The following is a 16,907-nucleotide window of genomic DNA, read 5'->3' as shown; positions in this document are numbered from 1 at the left end:
GTTAAAACTCTGTACTGAGCTAATGTGAAGCGAGCCACCCCTGTGGCACCACACACTCACAAAGATTGAATACATCAACGTCAGACCCCCTAAAATAAAATGAACCTCTTGAATTGTTATTGTTGAATTGTATTTTTTGAAATAAGCCAGTTCCTTTCATTTTAATTGACCTCTTTTCTTTTCTTGTTCCTTTCCTCAGACTACTCTTGCGCTCTGCAGAAAGACATACTGCTTCAGGGCCGCCTTTATCTGTCAGAGAATTGGCTCTGTTTCTACAGTAACATCTTCCGCTGGGAAACCACTGTAAGTCAGGGACACACTGTGTACACATTTGCACGCGCAACCTAGTTAATGTCACACCTGCAATCAGATAAGAATTTCTTTTAAATGCACTTGTTTGCAGATCAATATAGATAGACTCAGGCCCTTGTTGAGATAAGACTATTGTGCACAGGAATACACACTGAAGCATACAAACAATAAATCTTTCTCCTTCCCTGTAAAGATCACTATCCTGCTGAAAGACGTGACCTCTATGACCAAAGAGAAGACTGCCAAGCTCATCCCAAACGCCATCCAGATCAGCACTGACAATGAGAAGGTCAGACTCGAGCACATTGAACTAGTTTGGGCCCATTTTCAAAGAACTGAAGACTTCTAATTTTAGTCCAAAAGCACATTTCTGTAGTTGTAATGACACATGATAATTTATCCTGTACAGTTTGGTTGCTGCTACAAAAGCATGACAAGTGATAGCTGTTGAAATTGTTTACTTCAAAACCTGTTTTTGCTAGTGAAGCAGTATCAAATGAGCTGACTTAACTTTATCCTTACTGGGTGTAACAAAGTAATCCCAACAGAGGGAAACCATCAGTCCAAATAACATCTTTCTTCCTTCCTGTCCCACTGATAATGTCCCTCTCAGCACTTCTTCACGTCTTTTGGAGCAAGGGATCGCAGCTTCATGATGATTTTCCGTCTGTGGCAGAACGCACTGTTGGAAAAGGTACAATCTCCTCTCCCACCCGTCTGCCGGTTTATGCTTTTGCATGGTGGGACACGGCTAGTAGTTATCATCTTAAAATAGAAAATTGTGTCAACAAGGTAGAGATGGCCTCAAACACAGGCTTGGGGAACAGTTCAAATCACTGTTATTTGCTGCATTTCAACATAGACATTTAGTTGAACAGCACTGGTGCAGAAAGAGCAGTTTAGGAATAAAGCCCATGGCAACAGACATGAACTATTGACTTAATGTTTCACGTGTTAAAGGCTGTCAAATAAACATGAAATCACTGCCAAGAACAATTATCAAATACTTTATCAGGAAGAGAATCAGATATGTTAACTTCATACCTACTTGCTGATCAGTTGTCATAATGGAGATTGACAAAATTCAACATGGTCTATCTGAAGGCTACACATTTCAAAGTCTGACAACAACAAATAGATTGATTTTCTATTTTAATGTCATAAAAAAGATAAATCTGGGGGTTGTGAATTTAGTTGTTGTATTATCTTGATCATGAAATGGCTGAGGGGATGTCCATCGGGTATCAGGCCGCAGGTCATTTTGATCCTAAATAACTACTGAACAAGAATATTTGTGTTTATTTTACAGTCTCTATCCCCTAAGGAGCTCTGGCACATCGTACACCAGTGTTACGGCACTGAACTGGGCCTCACTAGTGAAGACGACGACTATGTCTCCCCCACCACCGAACACATGAACGGCCTACTGTGAGTGTTTCCTGTGTAAAACCATGCTAATATATGGTGCAGTGCGTTCCATTTGTATGTGTGCATGTTAACACACTGACTGAAAGAGTAAGTAGTTTGTGTGAGGGTCATGTGTAATTGGTCATTTCTTTCTGTGTTATTTGAGTATGTTAAAACATTGTGAACATTTTAAGATTTTTCGAGTAAACAATTGCGTTGTCTAAAACAGGAATGCCCTTATTTTATTTGATAATATTATACTAAATACAATTGGTTGTCAAGTTTAAGAAAACTACCATGCATCATTAATTGTGCTGTCTCTTCTTTTGACAGCGCTGGGAACTTTTACTATACTAACTGACATTTAAGCATTATTTACATGAATAGATACCTTACTAGTATAACAAAAGGATAGAAAAATGTTACTAATAATAATAAACTAATAATATTACTGTGTTTACTTGTTAAAATAGTAAAAGCAGGAGAGAACCTATTCAAGTTAATAATTTAAGTTTCATGAACTAGTGTGTTTTATGTCAGCTTGCTTACCAATTGCATTAAATGCCTGGTTGGTTAAAGATTGTTAACAACTAGTTCTAACCAGCTCTAAGTAGCACTTGGCTCTTTCTCTCACAGAGTTTCTCTGTATGTGTATCTGTCTCACGCACTCTCAATTCCTCTCCCTGTGTTTCCCAGGCCAGGAGACGACTCTGTGTCGGTTACAGACTTGCTAGACCTGAGCTCAGTGTCGGTTCCCTCTACGGGCAGCTCTCCCCCTCCCCTGGTGCCCTGTGGTCTAGCCAGAGCTCCCTCCGCTACCAACCTTGCGGGCTCCTCTCTCCCTTCCTCTGCCTCCTGTCTGCCCATAGAGGTACCTTCGTCTTCTGGACGCAGACTCAGCTCTGACCCCATCGAACCCAGCCCGCCCAGCTCCCACGGTTCAATGCCATCCACCACTCCCACCAACGCCTCTGCCTCTGCTCCAGCCTCTACTGCTGCTTCCTTTGTGAGTGTTCTTCTGGACACCCACACATACACACATTCAACATTGCAAAACCCGATCATCATTGTTTGCATACTCTGATCTTGTCAGATGTCTTTTTATATTATTATTTATTACTTCACATGCAAGGCAATTGAGCAAGTACTGTAAAAGCTGCACCAGCTGCAAGGCTTGTTGCACATTCAGAAACTACAGGTTCAACTACAGCATCAAATGCATAGAGTAGAGACGTCCATTTTAATAATCGGATTTATCACAGACAAGTCAGAAAAATCTGCTCACAAATTCATCTGCTCCTGCTGCTTGTGTTTTAAGAGAGCAGCCTAACGTTTACAGACAGCTGACTGGCTAGCATTAGCAGCCAGGATGGACTGAATTAAGTAGAATCCACACACTGCTCCGTTGACTCCCTTTGCTTCAACTCTTATAAACAAAGATAATACCTCGTCAACAAACTCAAACAGAGAGCTCAGATCCGTGTGCAGAGTCTTCTTTTCGGTCTGTACCTCACTTACTTAGATGTGACCGCTATATTCACTATATAGCCAGAACCAGCTAACCAGCTGGAGTCACAACAGTTTCATGCAGCAAGTGCACACATTGTGTAACTATTCACGTAACATTTATTGCTCTGTTGTTGTGACTTAAGACAGCTAACGTAGCAGCTATCATCTTGGGCAACTTTTTGACTCTCTGTGCAAGAACTAAATCTAAACCTACAATATTATTATTAGTATTTTGCAGTGTAATCAATGTTCAGCTGACACATGTGGTGGAATCTGTGTTAGTGTAATGAGTAATTAAAAACTGGTATGTAGCTATCTAGCTGTGAATGATGTTGTATATGATTAACAAATTATATTTGTACACTTTCCAACATATCAAGTACAAGCACACACACACACACATTGAGATCATTCATTGCAATCAACACTCACGTGCCACACAGTACTTATTTCAGCTACGGTAGCCTTCATGCTTCTAAAAGCCGGTCTCTTGCTCTTTCCGATAGCCTTTTTCTTTTTCTGGGCGAAGACAAAGACTCCTGTTCCTGAATTTTTGAGTTTAAATATGTGTGGTCCGCCATGTTTCCTTCGTCAAACTTGCTGGGGTCGGGAAGTGACAATACCCATTAGCAGATTAGCAGCACCTGTGAGTTTTTCTTAGGACAGCGAAAACGCGAAAGGCGGAGCAGTATGTCCCTTACTGGCTAACGTATTTCAAGATGGCGCATATATATTGAGTGTCTACCCCAGTTCATGCAAATGGAAATGTAAAATATTAAGTCAAAAGGAATACTTGGATTTGATGGTGGTGGTAAATATTCATGAATAATGACACGTTTGTTAACGGGGAAGACCGATTTTAAAATGACTAAACACTAAAAAAACTAAACGCAACTAAAACACGTTACACACTGGACCTTTTTAAAGAAGGCAAAAATAATGCAGTGGATAAACATAAAATCACGTAAAACAGAAAAGAATTAAGTGAAATACAAATACAAAGATCAGAAATACCAGAGAAGAAATACAGGATGCATTTAAGTAAGGATGTGGATGATGTGTTGTTCCGGTTGGTTCTATGTACAATCAGTTCTGCTCAAAAAACGTCTGCTTTGGTAGTTTCCCCTGCAGTCTTGATCTACGGACAGATCAATGCCAAGCTAAAGTGAATAAATGGAGTGCTGTGTTGACAGTCTGTGGTTTTACATAAATTGCACAGCTGCATTGGCATGTCTGCTTAGGCCGCGTCAACACTAGGTCAACTCAGCTGAGGCCTCTTTACTCTCAAGTCATATGACAATGGGGTGATTTCCCTACAAACCTCTTGCTAACTCTACCCTTGTGTGTGTTTTCCTTCCCCCTCATTGCATCAGAATCTGGAAGAGGGTGTGGACAGCCTGTCCGAAACAGCCAATCACATGCTGCTCCCACCAACCACCAGTCTGGGAAACCTCTCCTCATTGGACATCACCAACGATGAGGACCTGCCCACAGATCCCAGCAACTCCTCTGACACGCAAGAAGAGAGTGAGTGTTGTTTGGGTAAATAAACCACCCCAAGAACCCACTGAGATTAAAAAAGTGTTATATGAAGTTTTTTTAATTTAATTTTTAATTTAATTTTTGTCCTTTTTTAATTAGGTGAACTACAAATTAAGGAAAATACTATACATGTCTTCTGAACTTGCTTTATTTTTTTTTTAGATTAGGGCACCAATGCTACTTTAAGGACTTTTAAACTCATGGGATTTTATGCGGTTACACTATTTTGATACTCTCTTCTCGGTACATGTAGTGCCCTTTTAATTTATAAGAACTAAGCTTGTCTTTATAAATGGTGTTAACCGTTATCAAAATTCTATTATTTTCCCTTCCTTCTTCCTCAACTCTGAACGATTCATTTGTTTCTGCTTCATTGCTTCCAACTCTTCTTCCTTCCACAGTAATTGCAGGGATGGTTTTTCAAACATTATTGTGGATTGATTTACTGCCTTTTGGGTAAATCTGTTCTTAAATACAAAATAAGTCCTTTGGAAGTTAGTAGAGGTTTTTTTGGCACATTGTCAGATGATTAACCTAAAATTGCCTCCAAGTTGAAAAGATCGTGATATGATTGACTAGAGGTTTAAGTACATATAGCATATTTATTAGCAGATGTTAATGTGTAAACCAGAAACTCAGTGGGCCTTTTTCACCCTTTTCCCTGAATTCATTTGGCAAGTAAATCTTAATTATAGGTGGAGTAAGTGTGATTATTATAGTGTCATCTGTGCCTTTTTAAAACAAATGTGTGCAAGAGTCTTAGTGTCATTTTTAAACGATCTGAGTGCATTAAGCGCATGTCGCGTTATGGCGTGTCCAAATTCACTTTTGCTAGTGTGATGGCGGAATAAAGGGTCCTTGTGCCAGGCGCATGGTTCAAAAGGGTTGTACTTAGTTTCTTCATTAATTCATAGGTGGGTTTTGCGCGTACCATGCACTAAACCAATCGAAGCGTCTTCTCCCATTCCCTTTAACAGCCAGGCGCGTTTCTACCTTTGCTCTTTGCTATTTTGGTAACGGATTAATAGTTTTATTTGTAATCTTTTAAAACTTTTGCATCTTTGTGTGCAGCTGTGTGTGTGTGTGTGTGGTTGTGTTGTGTGTAACAAGCATGGTGTGTGCGCGCTGTGCTTGAGCCTAGGCGCATTTTACTAATTGGCTGTTAAAATAACAATAAAATGCTGCGCTGTTGACTTTAGACCAGGTCACTTCCCACTCCCTCAAGATAGCAATACTCCAAGAATACACATGAACATACCTCCCTGTATCCAGCATGCCCATGGGTGCAAAGCTATTGTAATGACACCCGTGCTGGACTTGCCCTGCGCCGGGTGCATTTTAGATGCATTTCAAGAATGACGATCTGCACAGGATTTATAACTCAGGACAAAAACAGGGTTAACTGTTTAACCACAAATATTGATTCAAAATAAAATCTAAAGAAGGTGGATCATTTCTGTTTCTTCTCGTCTTTTAGGTGAGGTGGAGTCGTTCTGCACTGACTTGAGCGGGCGGCTGCACATCAACACGGCGGTCCGCATGAGTGTAGACAAGCTGCACGACCTGCTATTCTCTGCTGACACACACTTCATCCAGCACCTCTTCTCCCAACGACACTTTACTGGTAGGTAAAACACACAAATATGATGGTCAAAACTATTTTCAAATTTTTTTAAACAACTCTTATTGATTTTAAAGGATTAGGGCACAGCGAAACTATGTTGACCTATGAAGATGTGATCTTCCTACATTGCTTAGAACACATTAGACAGAACTTGCATTAACTTGTTTCTTTTGTGTAAGAGAGCAAGTTTTTCCTGTTGAATCTTTGACAGTTGGAGGCTATTGTTTGTTGTTGCTCTGTTGTTTATTGGACTATTAAGGCTGCTGTCAGTGAATCCTGTCTGTCCCTGGAACCTGATGTTTGGCTAAAAACCTCAACTTGCCATCTTCTAATCTGTGGAAACATGTTTTAGATGATTTATTTTCTAAAAAGGTTTTGTTGCTCGTGTGAAGTTGCTGTAGTACTAATTTATCCAGCTGATATTTACCAATGTAGTGAAGTACCCCCCTCCTCCCCATCCCCAAAAGACTTGTTGTAGCCCACTTATGAGAGGGCCGCAATAGCTGTCTATGCTGTGTTAACTACCCTCCCTTACTGGTTCTTGATTTCTTTGCCACTCTGTATTTAATGCCCTGCTTTGTGACTTTACAGAATTTTTCTGTTTGATAGACTGATACTTAAGGTCATTTTTGCATAAATGCTGTGTACACTTTTTACTTTTTCTGCAGTAGTTTAAAGGAAGACAGAGGTGAAGCTGTGAAGTTGATTTGGCCCGTGGCTTTCCCAGTTGGAAGCCCAGCCCTCTTGGGAACATTGTGTAGCTCTAATTGGGGCATTTCTTTCTTTCTTTTTCCTTTTATTTTGGAAGATCTGTGGATCTCTGTTTCTCTCCCTTTCCTTTCAACCCCTCTGTCTCTCTTGGTCTCTCTCTTTTTGATTTATTAAATTCTCAACCTCTCTTGCCCTTTTCTTATTTTCACAAAATCACTTTGGAATTTTTGCATCTTGTGCTCTCTGTTTGCTGATGTTTTCGGTCTCTTTTCTCTCTCTCTCTTAGACCTATCTGTCCGTGAATGGCAGCACGACAGCAGCAGTGGGAATTTCAGCCGTGTGCTTAGCTACACCATCGCCCTCAACAACCCTCTTGGCCCTAAGACTGCTCCTGTGGTGGAGACACAGGTCGGTCCTTGACAAACACTGGCTTTTTTTAGTTTACTTATTTAGCCAATTGGCACACAGGTTTTTCTAAAGGTAAATTACTGATACAGAAACACTCTGCTTGTTGATATCACAATGTAACATCTGCTCAGATTAAATCATTGCTGCAATCCAATTAAAACTATAACTTTATATGTCCCTTAGTTAAAAGATGGTTGCATTTCATCAGGAATAAAACTTTTTTTTTTTCCTTCAAAGCATTTTGTTGTCAGAATCTGGCACTCACTGCGATGCTACACTACTGCAACATTTAACCATAACAACTGCCTGGTGACACATTGTGACATGTCATTGTTGTTAATATTGTGCTAGTGTTTTTTGTTGTAAAAATGTAATTACGCTGAATACAGCACAGAGACTGAATGTTGTGAAATGGCTTTGCTTGGTGCTGCCCCTTGAGATGGGCGACTTTCACTACTCGATGCCAGACCCTTAATCTTTTGGATTTGTGTCTGGATTTCCAGGCTAACAAAGTTGGCCAATTATTGTCGTACACAGCTCCGCCAGTTCCGATGTCGGAAAGGTGCGGAGAGAGCAACAAGCAATTTTGATGAAGCATAATAGTGCCTTAACAGCAGTTTTTGTTTCAGTTCATGTCAGCCTAAGAAGCCAAAACTAGCAGAAATGTCTGTCAGTTGTATGCATTGGTTATGTATCTGAGGAAACTAAAGTATGCATACCATTAACTATGCACTTCCACTTTACCACCTGTTCCCAGACGTTGCATAAGAGCAGCGCCCGGGGCGAGTGCTACGTGGTGGACTCGGAGGTCATCACCTCAGGCATCCCCTACCAGGACTACTTCTACACTGTCCACAGATACTGCCTCACCTCCATCAACAAGCACAAGAGTCGGCTCAGGTAGGTTTGTTTTTGCTATCTTATTGGTTTAATCATTGTGGGTGGGATTTTTTTTGGGAGCTTGGAGCTTACCCTTTGAAAACCACATTCAAAACAGAAGAGCCACAAGTGAAAATCATTCTCTCCCCTCACATTGAATGCTTTGCTTTCCAATCCGAGTTTGTCTATTTCATGACTGTTACTGAAGTGTTGACTATTTTCAAGATAAGCTTTTCTTATGTGTGCTGGGCTAGACAACTGTTGGCACAGATGTTGTACTATCCTTCTTTGACTCAAAGTTTCTTTTTGATGTATATTAAGTTGATAATTCACAAGCTGCATAAAGGGCCGAGAAGGATGATGATGATGATAATAATAATAATAATAATAATAATAATAATAATAATGTTTTTTTATTAAACACAATATTAGGATAAAGAGCAGCACCACATGTTATAGAAGCTAGTAACATCAGTGCGGTAAGAAGTAAATAGGTTTAATGTTAATTATATACTGTAGTGTTCTGAAGTGCAATAGGAACACCAATGTCAAACCAGAGAGAGAGAGATGTAAATTATGATACAAACTGTAGTTGATGGTGGTAAAGTGCCTCGGCTTGGAGACCAGAAACTCTCATACTAGTTACCCCCATCAGAGCTTTCTTTCCCTTTGTTTTGTCCAGCATCCCTTCCTGATACTTAAAAAAAGTCAGTCTTAACAATAAACACCTACTGGTGATATTGCTTTTATTGCTAAGCCCTTTTTCCTTGGCCTTTTCTTTTCTCACTTCTGCAGACATTACTGCAGACTGACTACTATTGTATTTTATTATTTGACTTGATGGCACATCAGCACATTTCCAGTACAAGTGGGACTGTGTATGTCAACGTGTCACGATCAAAAAGCAAGGGCATCTTTCCAGGTATTTTGCACCGGCGTATAACTATCACATAGAGAAAAGAAAAAGGAAGATACAACTTGATTCACTAACAGAAGCCTTAATCAAACTAATTTTGCAATGAGAGTGCAAAAACATGTTTTTATTTAATTTTTTTTATTTAACCAGGTAGGCCTTTTCAGAACAGGTTCTTCTTTGCAATGGTGACCTGGCCAAGAAAAACATAAGCGTGTAGGACAACATACAGTTTCACATTCAATAAAATACAGGAATACAGAATGCAAAAGGCAACATGAAGTGCAGATTAACTAGACATTACAAAACCGGTGCAAGGTGAGGTGTAAGTAAGACAAAGGGTATACAAAAGTAATGAGGTTAATACAATATACACGAATAAACACTCTATAACATTGCTGAGATTTAGTGTAGAGCCAAACAAAACATGAACAGTTAGTGCAGTTTAAAGGTGCTCTAAGCGATGTTGGGTGACTTTACTTGTTGACATAAGAAGTATTTTCAAACCAAACAAGACTAGCTTGCCCCTCCCTCCACCTCATCCCGTCCCCTCCCTATTCCCTTCTGTGCTTTCACACTCTAACCTCCCAACCCCCACCCCCAGAGCCTTCTTGTCGGTTATTGGCTGGAACGCTGGAACACTGTTTGTGTATGCTTCGTGGTGCAAGTGGGAACAGTTTGTTTTTGTTGCCGTTTGTAGACCCTGGGCTGTCTACAGAGACTGTGTTTTTTTACAGTGTGTTCTCGGGACAGGCAGCTCGAAGATACTGAGGAGATGTTTGGTGTATGTGACAACAAATGTTCTAGCCTAAAACACGTGTGACATTGCTTAGTCACCTTAAAGTAAGGGCTTTGACTGTCAATGTCTGCTTCTCAGTAACCCTTTCAATAGTTGTCTTAATTTACAGCCTTTTTCCACTAATAATCTGGATGTAATCCAATCTGTGTAAAGTGTTTTTTTTAGGGTAATTTTGGGTGGCAGTAGCTCATTCTATAGGGAGTTTGGTTGGGAACCAGAGGGTTTCTGGTCCAAGTCCCCATACGGACCAAAGTACAGCGAGTGGATGGGACTGGAGTATTGATTTAATGCCAGAGCAAAATAGAGCATGTTGAATTGTCCTTGTGAAAAACATGAAAGAGTTTTCTTTGTTAACACATTAGATTGTCTATGTGTTTTTAAGCAGGTTTTGTTTGCTTGTCCTCTGCCCAGAGTTTCCTCAGACATCTGCTACAGGAAGCAGCCGTGGAGCCTGGTGAAAGCATTGATTGAAAAGAACACCTGGAGCGGCATTGAGGAATACTACAGACATATGGGTGAGTCACATGCTCGGCCTCTCTCACTTTATCTCTGTAAACACACAGCTCGTGGATACTGAACTGACCTATTCAGTCCAATTTCCCTTTTGTAAATAGCTGAACAAAAGTAAAGTGAAATTGCTTAAACGGCACACTCTTGACATGAAACCCAAATGCACAGTTTCATTTTGCAGACACAAGATCACTTCCTGTTGTCTGTTTGTCTGAATATGGCAGCTGGCATTATGGACCCCTATTAATAATGCTTGTGAGAATCACTCCTACTTTTCAACATAAATGGACAATGAGTCCGTTTATGTGATCCATGGTTTAAGTCTATTTAGATTTGACTAATAAACATTTTCTATTTTGACAGATCAAGGCATTTACAAACTAGTAATGGTAGTTAAAACACTACCTGAGCTTCAGTATCAATACCAAAATGATTTTTGATTTGTATTTAAATTCCCCTTCACTCCAACATGTGTTGTGCTTGTTACTTCACTTGACTTTACTGTGCCAAAGGAACAATCCTATATCCAGTTGTTAAACTTTTGAAATGAAAATATATGCATGCTTAGATTTATTGTTTTTACACAGTTATACAATAATTTTGCCCACTTAATACCCACACATACTTAAAATTGTCTAAAAATGTTACTCAATAAAGCAATGTCTGGTCAAAGAATAAAATACCAAGAATGGAACCAAGTTTTTAGCATGTGGTACAGTACTTGATACACTTTGATAATAAAGTGCTACTTTTTCTTATTTGGTTAGTATTTACTACTTTCCTCAAAATGTGTTCCGATTGGCTGTTAGCCATGTTTAGGCCATGTTGGGAAAGAGAGTCAGTATTTTTTCCCTTCACCTTACTTTCCTGTGTATTTGCATTCCTCCATCAATTTACATTCCCAATTGCAGAGAGCGAGGTGAGCAAGCTGGAGACGCTAATGCAGACTGAGGTTTCAGTGGTAACCACAGGCGAAGCAGTGGGCGCAGACGCTGCCAAGACCCCGCCGGCCTTGCGCCGCCGTAAACGCACGTGCTCTCGACGGCAGGGCGACAAGGAGCGAGAGAGGGAGGGAGGAGGCATGGGCAGCGGAGATCGAGGGGACAGAGGAGTCGGAGAGGAGAGGGACAGGAGAGACGCCAGTAAGTCTGCCAGGATACAGTTGTTGAGAAGTCAGTTTTTTGGACTTTAAATCTTTGCCACCAATGTTAAAGCTCATGCTTTGTAACAAATCAAAAATCCTGAATCAAGCTTCTGTGCAATACTACCCTCTAGTGGTTCTGTTTGGTGTAGCATTACAGAAACAGAAACCTTGCACTGCTGTGTCTTCATCAGAGTCAACCTAGAATAGGTGTAATTATCACTGGACACTCGGTTGAACAGGATTTTTAGGGTGGGAGTTGCCATAGTGAATCAAATGTTTGTGTTTCTTCCTTGAACATAATCGGATGTCAAAGAAATGAGAGAGGAATGTGCAGACAAAGTCTTGTACTTAGAAAGAAGGGGAAACTGGTCTAATTCATAAATAAAACTGTTAATAAGGTATTTTTTTAGCTATTTTGCCCTGTGGAACTTTGAAATTAATTATTCTTGGAAGCAATAGTACTATTAAATTGAATCACTGTTAGAAATAAAATATAAATTAAAAACACAACGATCACTAAAAAACCTGCCTTGTATATGTCATTTTTTTAGGTGCTCCGTATATAAAGCTGGGAGACCGTTCACGGGGTGAAGGTCCTCACAGTATATCCACCATCCTCCTCATCGTCAGCTTCATGTAAGTTCAAGTGTGTGTGTGTGTGTGTGTGTGTGTGTGTGTGTGTGTGTGTGTGTGTGTGTGTGTGTGTGTGTGTGTGTGTGTGTGTGTGTGTGTGTGTGTGTGTGTGTGTGTGTGTGTGTGTGTGTGTGTGTGTGTGAAAATCTATTTTTACTAGAATACAAGTCTGAATTTTGAATGACAGCAATAAAATTGTACAATTATATTTTGACTAAATATAATTTCCTTTAAAAAACTTGATTTATCCTCTTACCTTTTCATAACATTTAACTAGGTAATAAAGTCAATAGTTTGTGCTTGTGCATGTCATTGAGTCCTTGGATAACTGCAGCCTTTCTAAATCCTTGGCGTCTCTTCTGGTTGTGTTAAATCAAGGTTGTTTTCAGCATGTTTTATAGTATACAGCTACATTGACCGTATGAATCTTATGTCCTTTAACTAGTCATGGCACCCACAATAACTTACTTTGAACAGAGATGAAAACTTCTAAATAGAGATTGTGTTCTAAAGAAAGGGACTTTCTGAGTGTAGGAAATTAGTAAACACATAAAGTGTACACATAAAAGCATGTGTGTCCTTGCATGTGGTTCTTTTCCTTAGTAATACAGTATGTGCTTTCATCTATTGTGTAATCAAAGTAAAATAAAACAAGTCTCTGTCTGTCATTCCATTTTCACGGCAACCCTTCTGCTGACTTCATACTTGGCGGGTATATTGTTAAGGAAGGGTAGTATTGAGAGGGTTGCTCTTTAGATCTAAGGGAGATATTTATTAGTAGTGTGTTATTTACCACTGTATACTGTACACAGTGTATTGAAAGGGGTACCCCTTTTAACTGCCTCCGCCAAACGACATGCTGGGTACAGCTCACTCTCCGCTCACTCTCAGAACCCAATATCCAATGAGGAGTAAATCTCATCAGCGTCTGTGAGCCAATAGGCATGCAGCATGCGTCTACCAAGATCTTATAATGCTTGTGATTGGCTGTCTGATGTTACACGACGTAGAGGCAGGCAGGAAAAACTCTAATTTACACACAGAGACTGGGCCCACGTAGTAGGAGCTGAAAAATAAATAAAAAGATTTGTTGCATAATGTTGCAAGTTCTTTTTGTTTTATAAAATTAGTACTGAAAAATGTAGCGGCAACTGGCGTCAAAGTCACGGTTGAAAGATTTTGAATGATACCCAGCCCTAATCAGGACTCAGGGAAGCGCAGTCTTGAGTGTGAAGTTGTTTGGGTGAGCAGTTCTCGAGAAAGCTGCAAGCGACAATAGTGCAGTCCAGGTAATCGGCCCGTTCCAAACTGACACGTTTTGATCGGGCAATGCACTTAGTGATGTGGAATGTCGGGAGTCACCTGATCAAATCTCTGGTTTGATTGTACATTTTATTTACTTTGGGTTTCTGCTGTCTCGGTTCTATCCACATCTGAATGCTCCCTCATTCAGACATGTTGGAGATCGATCTTCTGCTTACTAACAGCCTCACACTGGCTTTCTTGCTATTTCTCTTCTTTCCCCTTCCTTTCTGCAATACTTCTTGTGAATAGGATCTGTATCAGGTTCGTATGAGAGGCTTTGATTTTTTAACACTGGCTGCAAAAATAAGAATTATGTAAATGACACAGGAAAAATCCACCCTTTTAAATACTCATAAGGTGCACTCAATTAACCATGAAGCACATTTTTGTTTTTTAATTCTTTCATACAAATTAGACTGCTGGAGGGAATTTAAAGTCTGTATTTTGTTGTCCCCAACATCCAAAGGACTTAGTAGTTTTTTATAACATTACAGAAACATTCAGTCTTGCTTTGTATTCAGTCTAGAAATCACATTTTTAAGTCACCTTCAGACTTGTAGTTTGGTTGGATTATTACTTCTGGTTTGCTTCATGTTCACTTGAGAAATTAATCAAATTCCGGTGACTGAAAGCAAGTATGCAGCATTCTGTAAGAGAAGATATAGGAGCTATATATATTTTACTTTTATACATTAAAACGAACGCAAAAGGACAAAAGCTCAGCACACCTCTTAACTTCTTTTTCCTTTTCAAAAATCTTTTTATTGATTTTTAACAATAAGGCATTGCACAATGAAAACATTCTCACAATGGCAGGTCATGTTCTTCCACATACAGTCCACGAACTTCTACTCCCACCCCCCCTAGCTGGTCATTAAGCAAACCAAAACAACTGAATCTTGGTTGCAGGTGTGACTACAGTGAACATAAGAGATGATAATCTGGTAATTACAGTAGTTGCATTACAATAGTTATATGAGGAAGAAAAGAGTAAATGAATACATTAGCGTCCCTGAGCAAGAGACTGAACCCCTGAAGTTGCTCCCCAAATGCTGTATGTATAGCTGTCCACTGCTTCTAATACTTAAAATGGGTTATCATGCAGTAATTGGATTTCTCTGCATTGTATGTGACAAATAACAGTACTTAATCCAACACCATGATAGGTCTGGCAATGCAAGACTAAGTGTAAGAGGTCAATGGCAACACCATATGGAAACCCTGAAAGGTGTTTAAATGTCTGAAATTAAATTTTGACAGGTCTTTAAAATCGGATTGGATTATTGCCATCATTGTTCGTTGCACTACCTTCCGTCTTTACTATGGGTTTTTGGTAAGGAATAAATCGGAGCACACCAGCTATTGTGTGAAGATGTGGTGTGTGGACTATGTGTGTAGTTGGCTCTTCTCATCTCTTCTCAAAAACAGCTACCTCTAGATGTAGTAAATTAAATTTTGTCTCTGTTAACGTTACTTTCATCAAATATGGGTAAGTGCAAGTCCAGCGAGATCTGGCCAGAGAACAGCGCTATTACTGCTGCCCTAAAAGCCACCAGCAAAAAGAGACACACACACACACACACATACATTTTTGAATGTAAAATAGGTCTTTGATTGCATTCGTAACGGTCTTAAAAAGTCCTAAATTTCACTTGTAGAAACCTGCAGAACCCCTGTACAGTAATGTATGATTGTTATGTCTAGAAAGAAGTTCTTATTCATGTATTAAGTTAGAAATATTGCACAATGACATATACATTTGTGCAGATATGAACAGGAAACAAAATACAAGACCAGTTAAATATTCCGCTTAGTAATGCAACATGAACAGAATGACAGAAGTAGTTGCTTGCAACATTAACATTTGTGACAGGGTGGATTTCTCCTGCAACAAAATAACATTGTGTTGTGAATAAGTGCTGGGTTGTGATGGAAGTGTCAAACATTGAAATATTTGCATCTTACTGTTGATATCTTACTGTTCTCTAAGTGATTTGTTGAAGCATTTTCACTGTTTTTGAGCCTTTTCATAACAGTCTGTCTTGTCTCTCTGTCCCCATCAGTCTGGTGGTGCTGGTGGCCCTCAACATGCTGCTCTTCTACAAGCTGTATGCTCTGGAAAGAGCGGCCCATACACTGGAGACATGGCACTCCTATTCTGTTGCTGACAGGTAAACACACCCCACCCTTTTCCATACAAATACAGACTCTCTGTTGTGTTGTGTTGTTGGTGTGTGGTTTCAGACTGAGTTATTCCTGTGGGATCTGAAGTGGATAATATTCCGTTATTGCATAGCAAAAAATCCTCTCTTGCCCTTTTGGTAAGTTAAGTTGATGAGTAGATAAAAGGCTAATTACTTTTTTATCAATATTAACAACCGATCAGATGCGTGAAAGGTGAAGAAGAACTATCCCTCAACTCTACGCAGTATTTTTATGTCTTTCAGCTCATACCTTTTTGGTTTTCACCGGCCACAAGTTTTACTGTTTTGGTTCACTCTTACTGTTCTCCTCAGCATTGTTTTTGGCTGTTTTTTAAGCAAAAACTTACACTACCTTCTCACCACCAAACAGCAGACAGACACAGTTAGCTACTAGCTGGTGTGCATAATGGAACATTTAGCAGCTAAAGAGCCATATATTTGACCAAATTGTGAGCAATTTTCACAGCTGAAAGAGAGTGAAAATTGGACTTACATTCATCTGGTCAAGAAAACACAATTTAAAATGATTACTAATTTTTCTAAGCATCTGCTGGATGTGTAAATGGGCAACTGTTAGCAAACAGGTTTCAGCAAAAGTGTCAGTCTGTAATATGTCAGTGTTTACGATGTTTTTCAGCTGTCCCCTATTGGCCAATGAATCAATCATTTTCAGGTTTAAGAAAACGCGACTAGACTGTAATAATTGTAATATCTCTGCTCTTTTCTTGTTCTCTCCTTTTCACTCATCCACCTCCCATGCTCTCCTCAGTCCTTTGCCCCAGACAGCTGGAGAGTGGGCTCAGGTCTTACAGCTTCAAAGGCAATTTCACCAGGCTCAGCTCAGCAAGTGGCAGCAGATCCTGCAGTCCTCTGTCACGCTTCTCGACCAGGTGTGTGCCTTGTGTTTGTGTGTTTCTATTACTCATGTGAAGTGAAATGCTTTAAGTGCACCTCTGCAGGGACCAGTCAGCAAGAAAGCACATGCGTCACACAAACAGCTTGTGCTC

The 16,907-nt window shown here is 39.8% G+C and overlaps 1 protein-coding gene across 5 annotated transcripts in view; it reads left to right on the top strand.

The window, feature by feature from the left end:
- The window catches only part of gramd1a (GRAM domain containing 1A), a 33,699-nt gene that overhangs the window by 15,132 nt on the left and 1,660 nt on the right, over positions 1–16,907 (top strand). For 4 of the 5 annotated variants that reach the window (XM_034873888.1, XM_034873889.1, XM_034873891.1 and 1 more), the window contains 15 exons: positions 200–303; positions 506–601; positions 926–1,006; positions 1,622–1,740; positions 2,416–2,725; positions 4,602–4,755; positions 6,248–6,394; positions 7,392–7,513; positions 8,271–8,413; positions 10,516–10,619; positions 11,526–11,756; positions 12,310–12,394; positions 13,946–13,957; positions 15,760–15,867; positions 16,670–16,790. In XM_034873888.1, coding sequence (XP_034729779.1) covers positions 200–303; positions 506–601; positions 926–1,006; positions 1,622–1,740; positions 2,416–2,725; positions 4,602–4,755; positions 6,248–6,394; positions 7,392–7,513; positions 8,271–8,413; positions 10,516–10,619; positions 11,526–11,756; positions 12,310–12,394; positions 13,946–13,957; positions 15,760–15,867; positions 16,670–16,790 — 1,937 coding nt within the window. The remainder of the gene's footprint in view (positions 1–199; positions 304–505; positions 602–925; positions 1,007–1,621; positions 1,741–2,415; positions 2,726–4,601; positions 4,756–6,247; positions 6,395–7,391; positions 7,514–8,270; positions 8,414–10,515; positions 10,620–11,525; positions 11,757–12,309; positions 12,395–13,945; positions 13,958–15,759; positions 15,868–16,669; positions 16,791–16,907) is intronic. The other variant, XM_034873890.1, reaches the window with a different exon arrangement.

This window comes from Etheostoma cragini, chromosome 6 (genome assembly GCF_013103735.1).
Source record: "Etheostoma cragini isolate CJK2018 chromosome 6, CSU_Ecrag_1.0, whole genome shotgun sequence".
NCBI lineage: Eukaryota > Metazoa > Chordata > Actinopteri > Perciformes > Percidae > Etheostoma > Etheostoma cragini.
The sequence above is the reverse complement of the archived record's forward strand: the minus strand, read 5'-3'. Positions and strand labels throughout refer to the sequence as shown.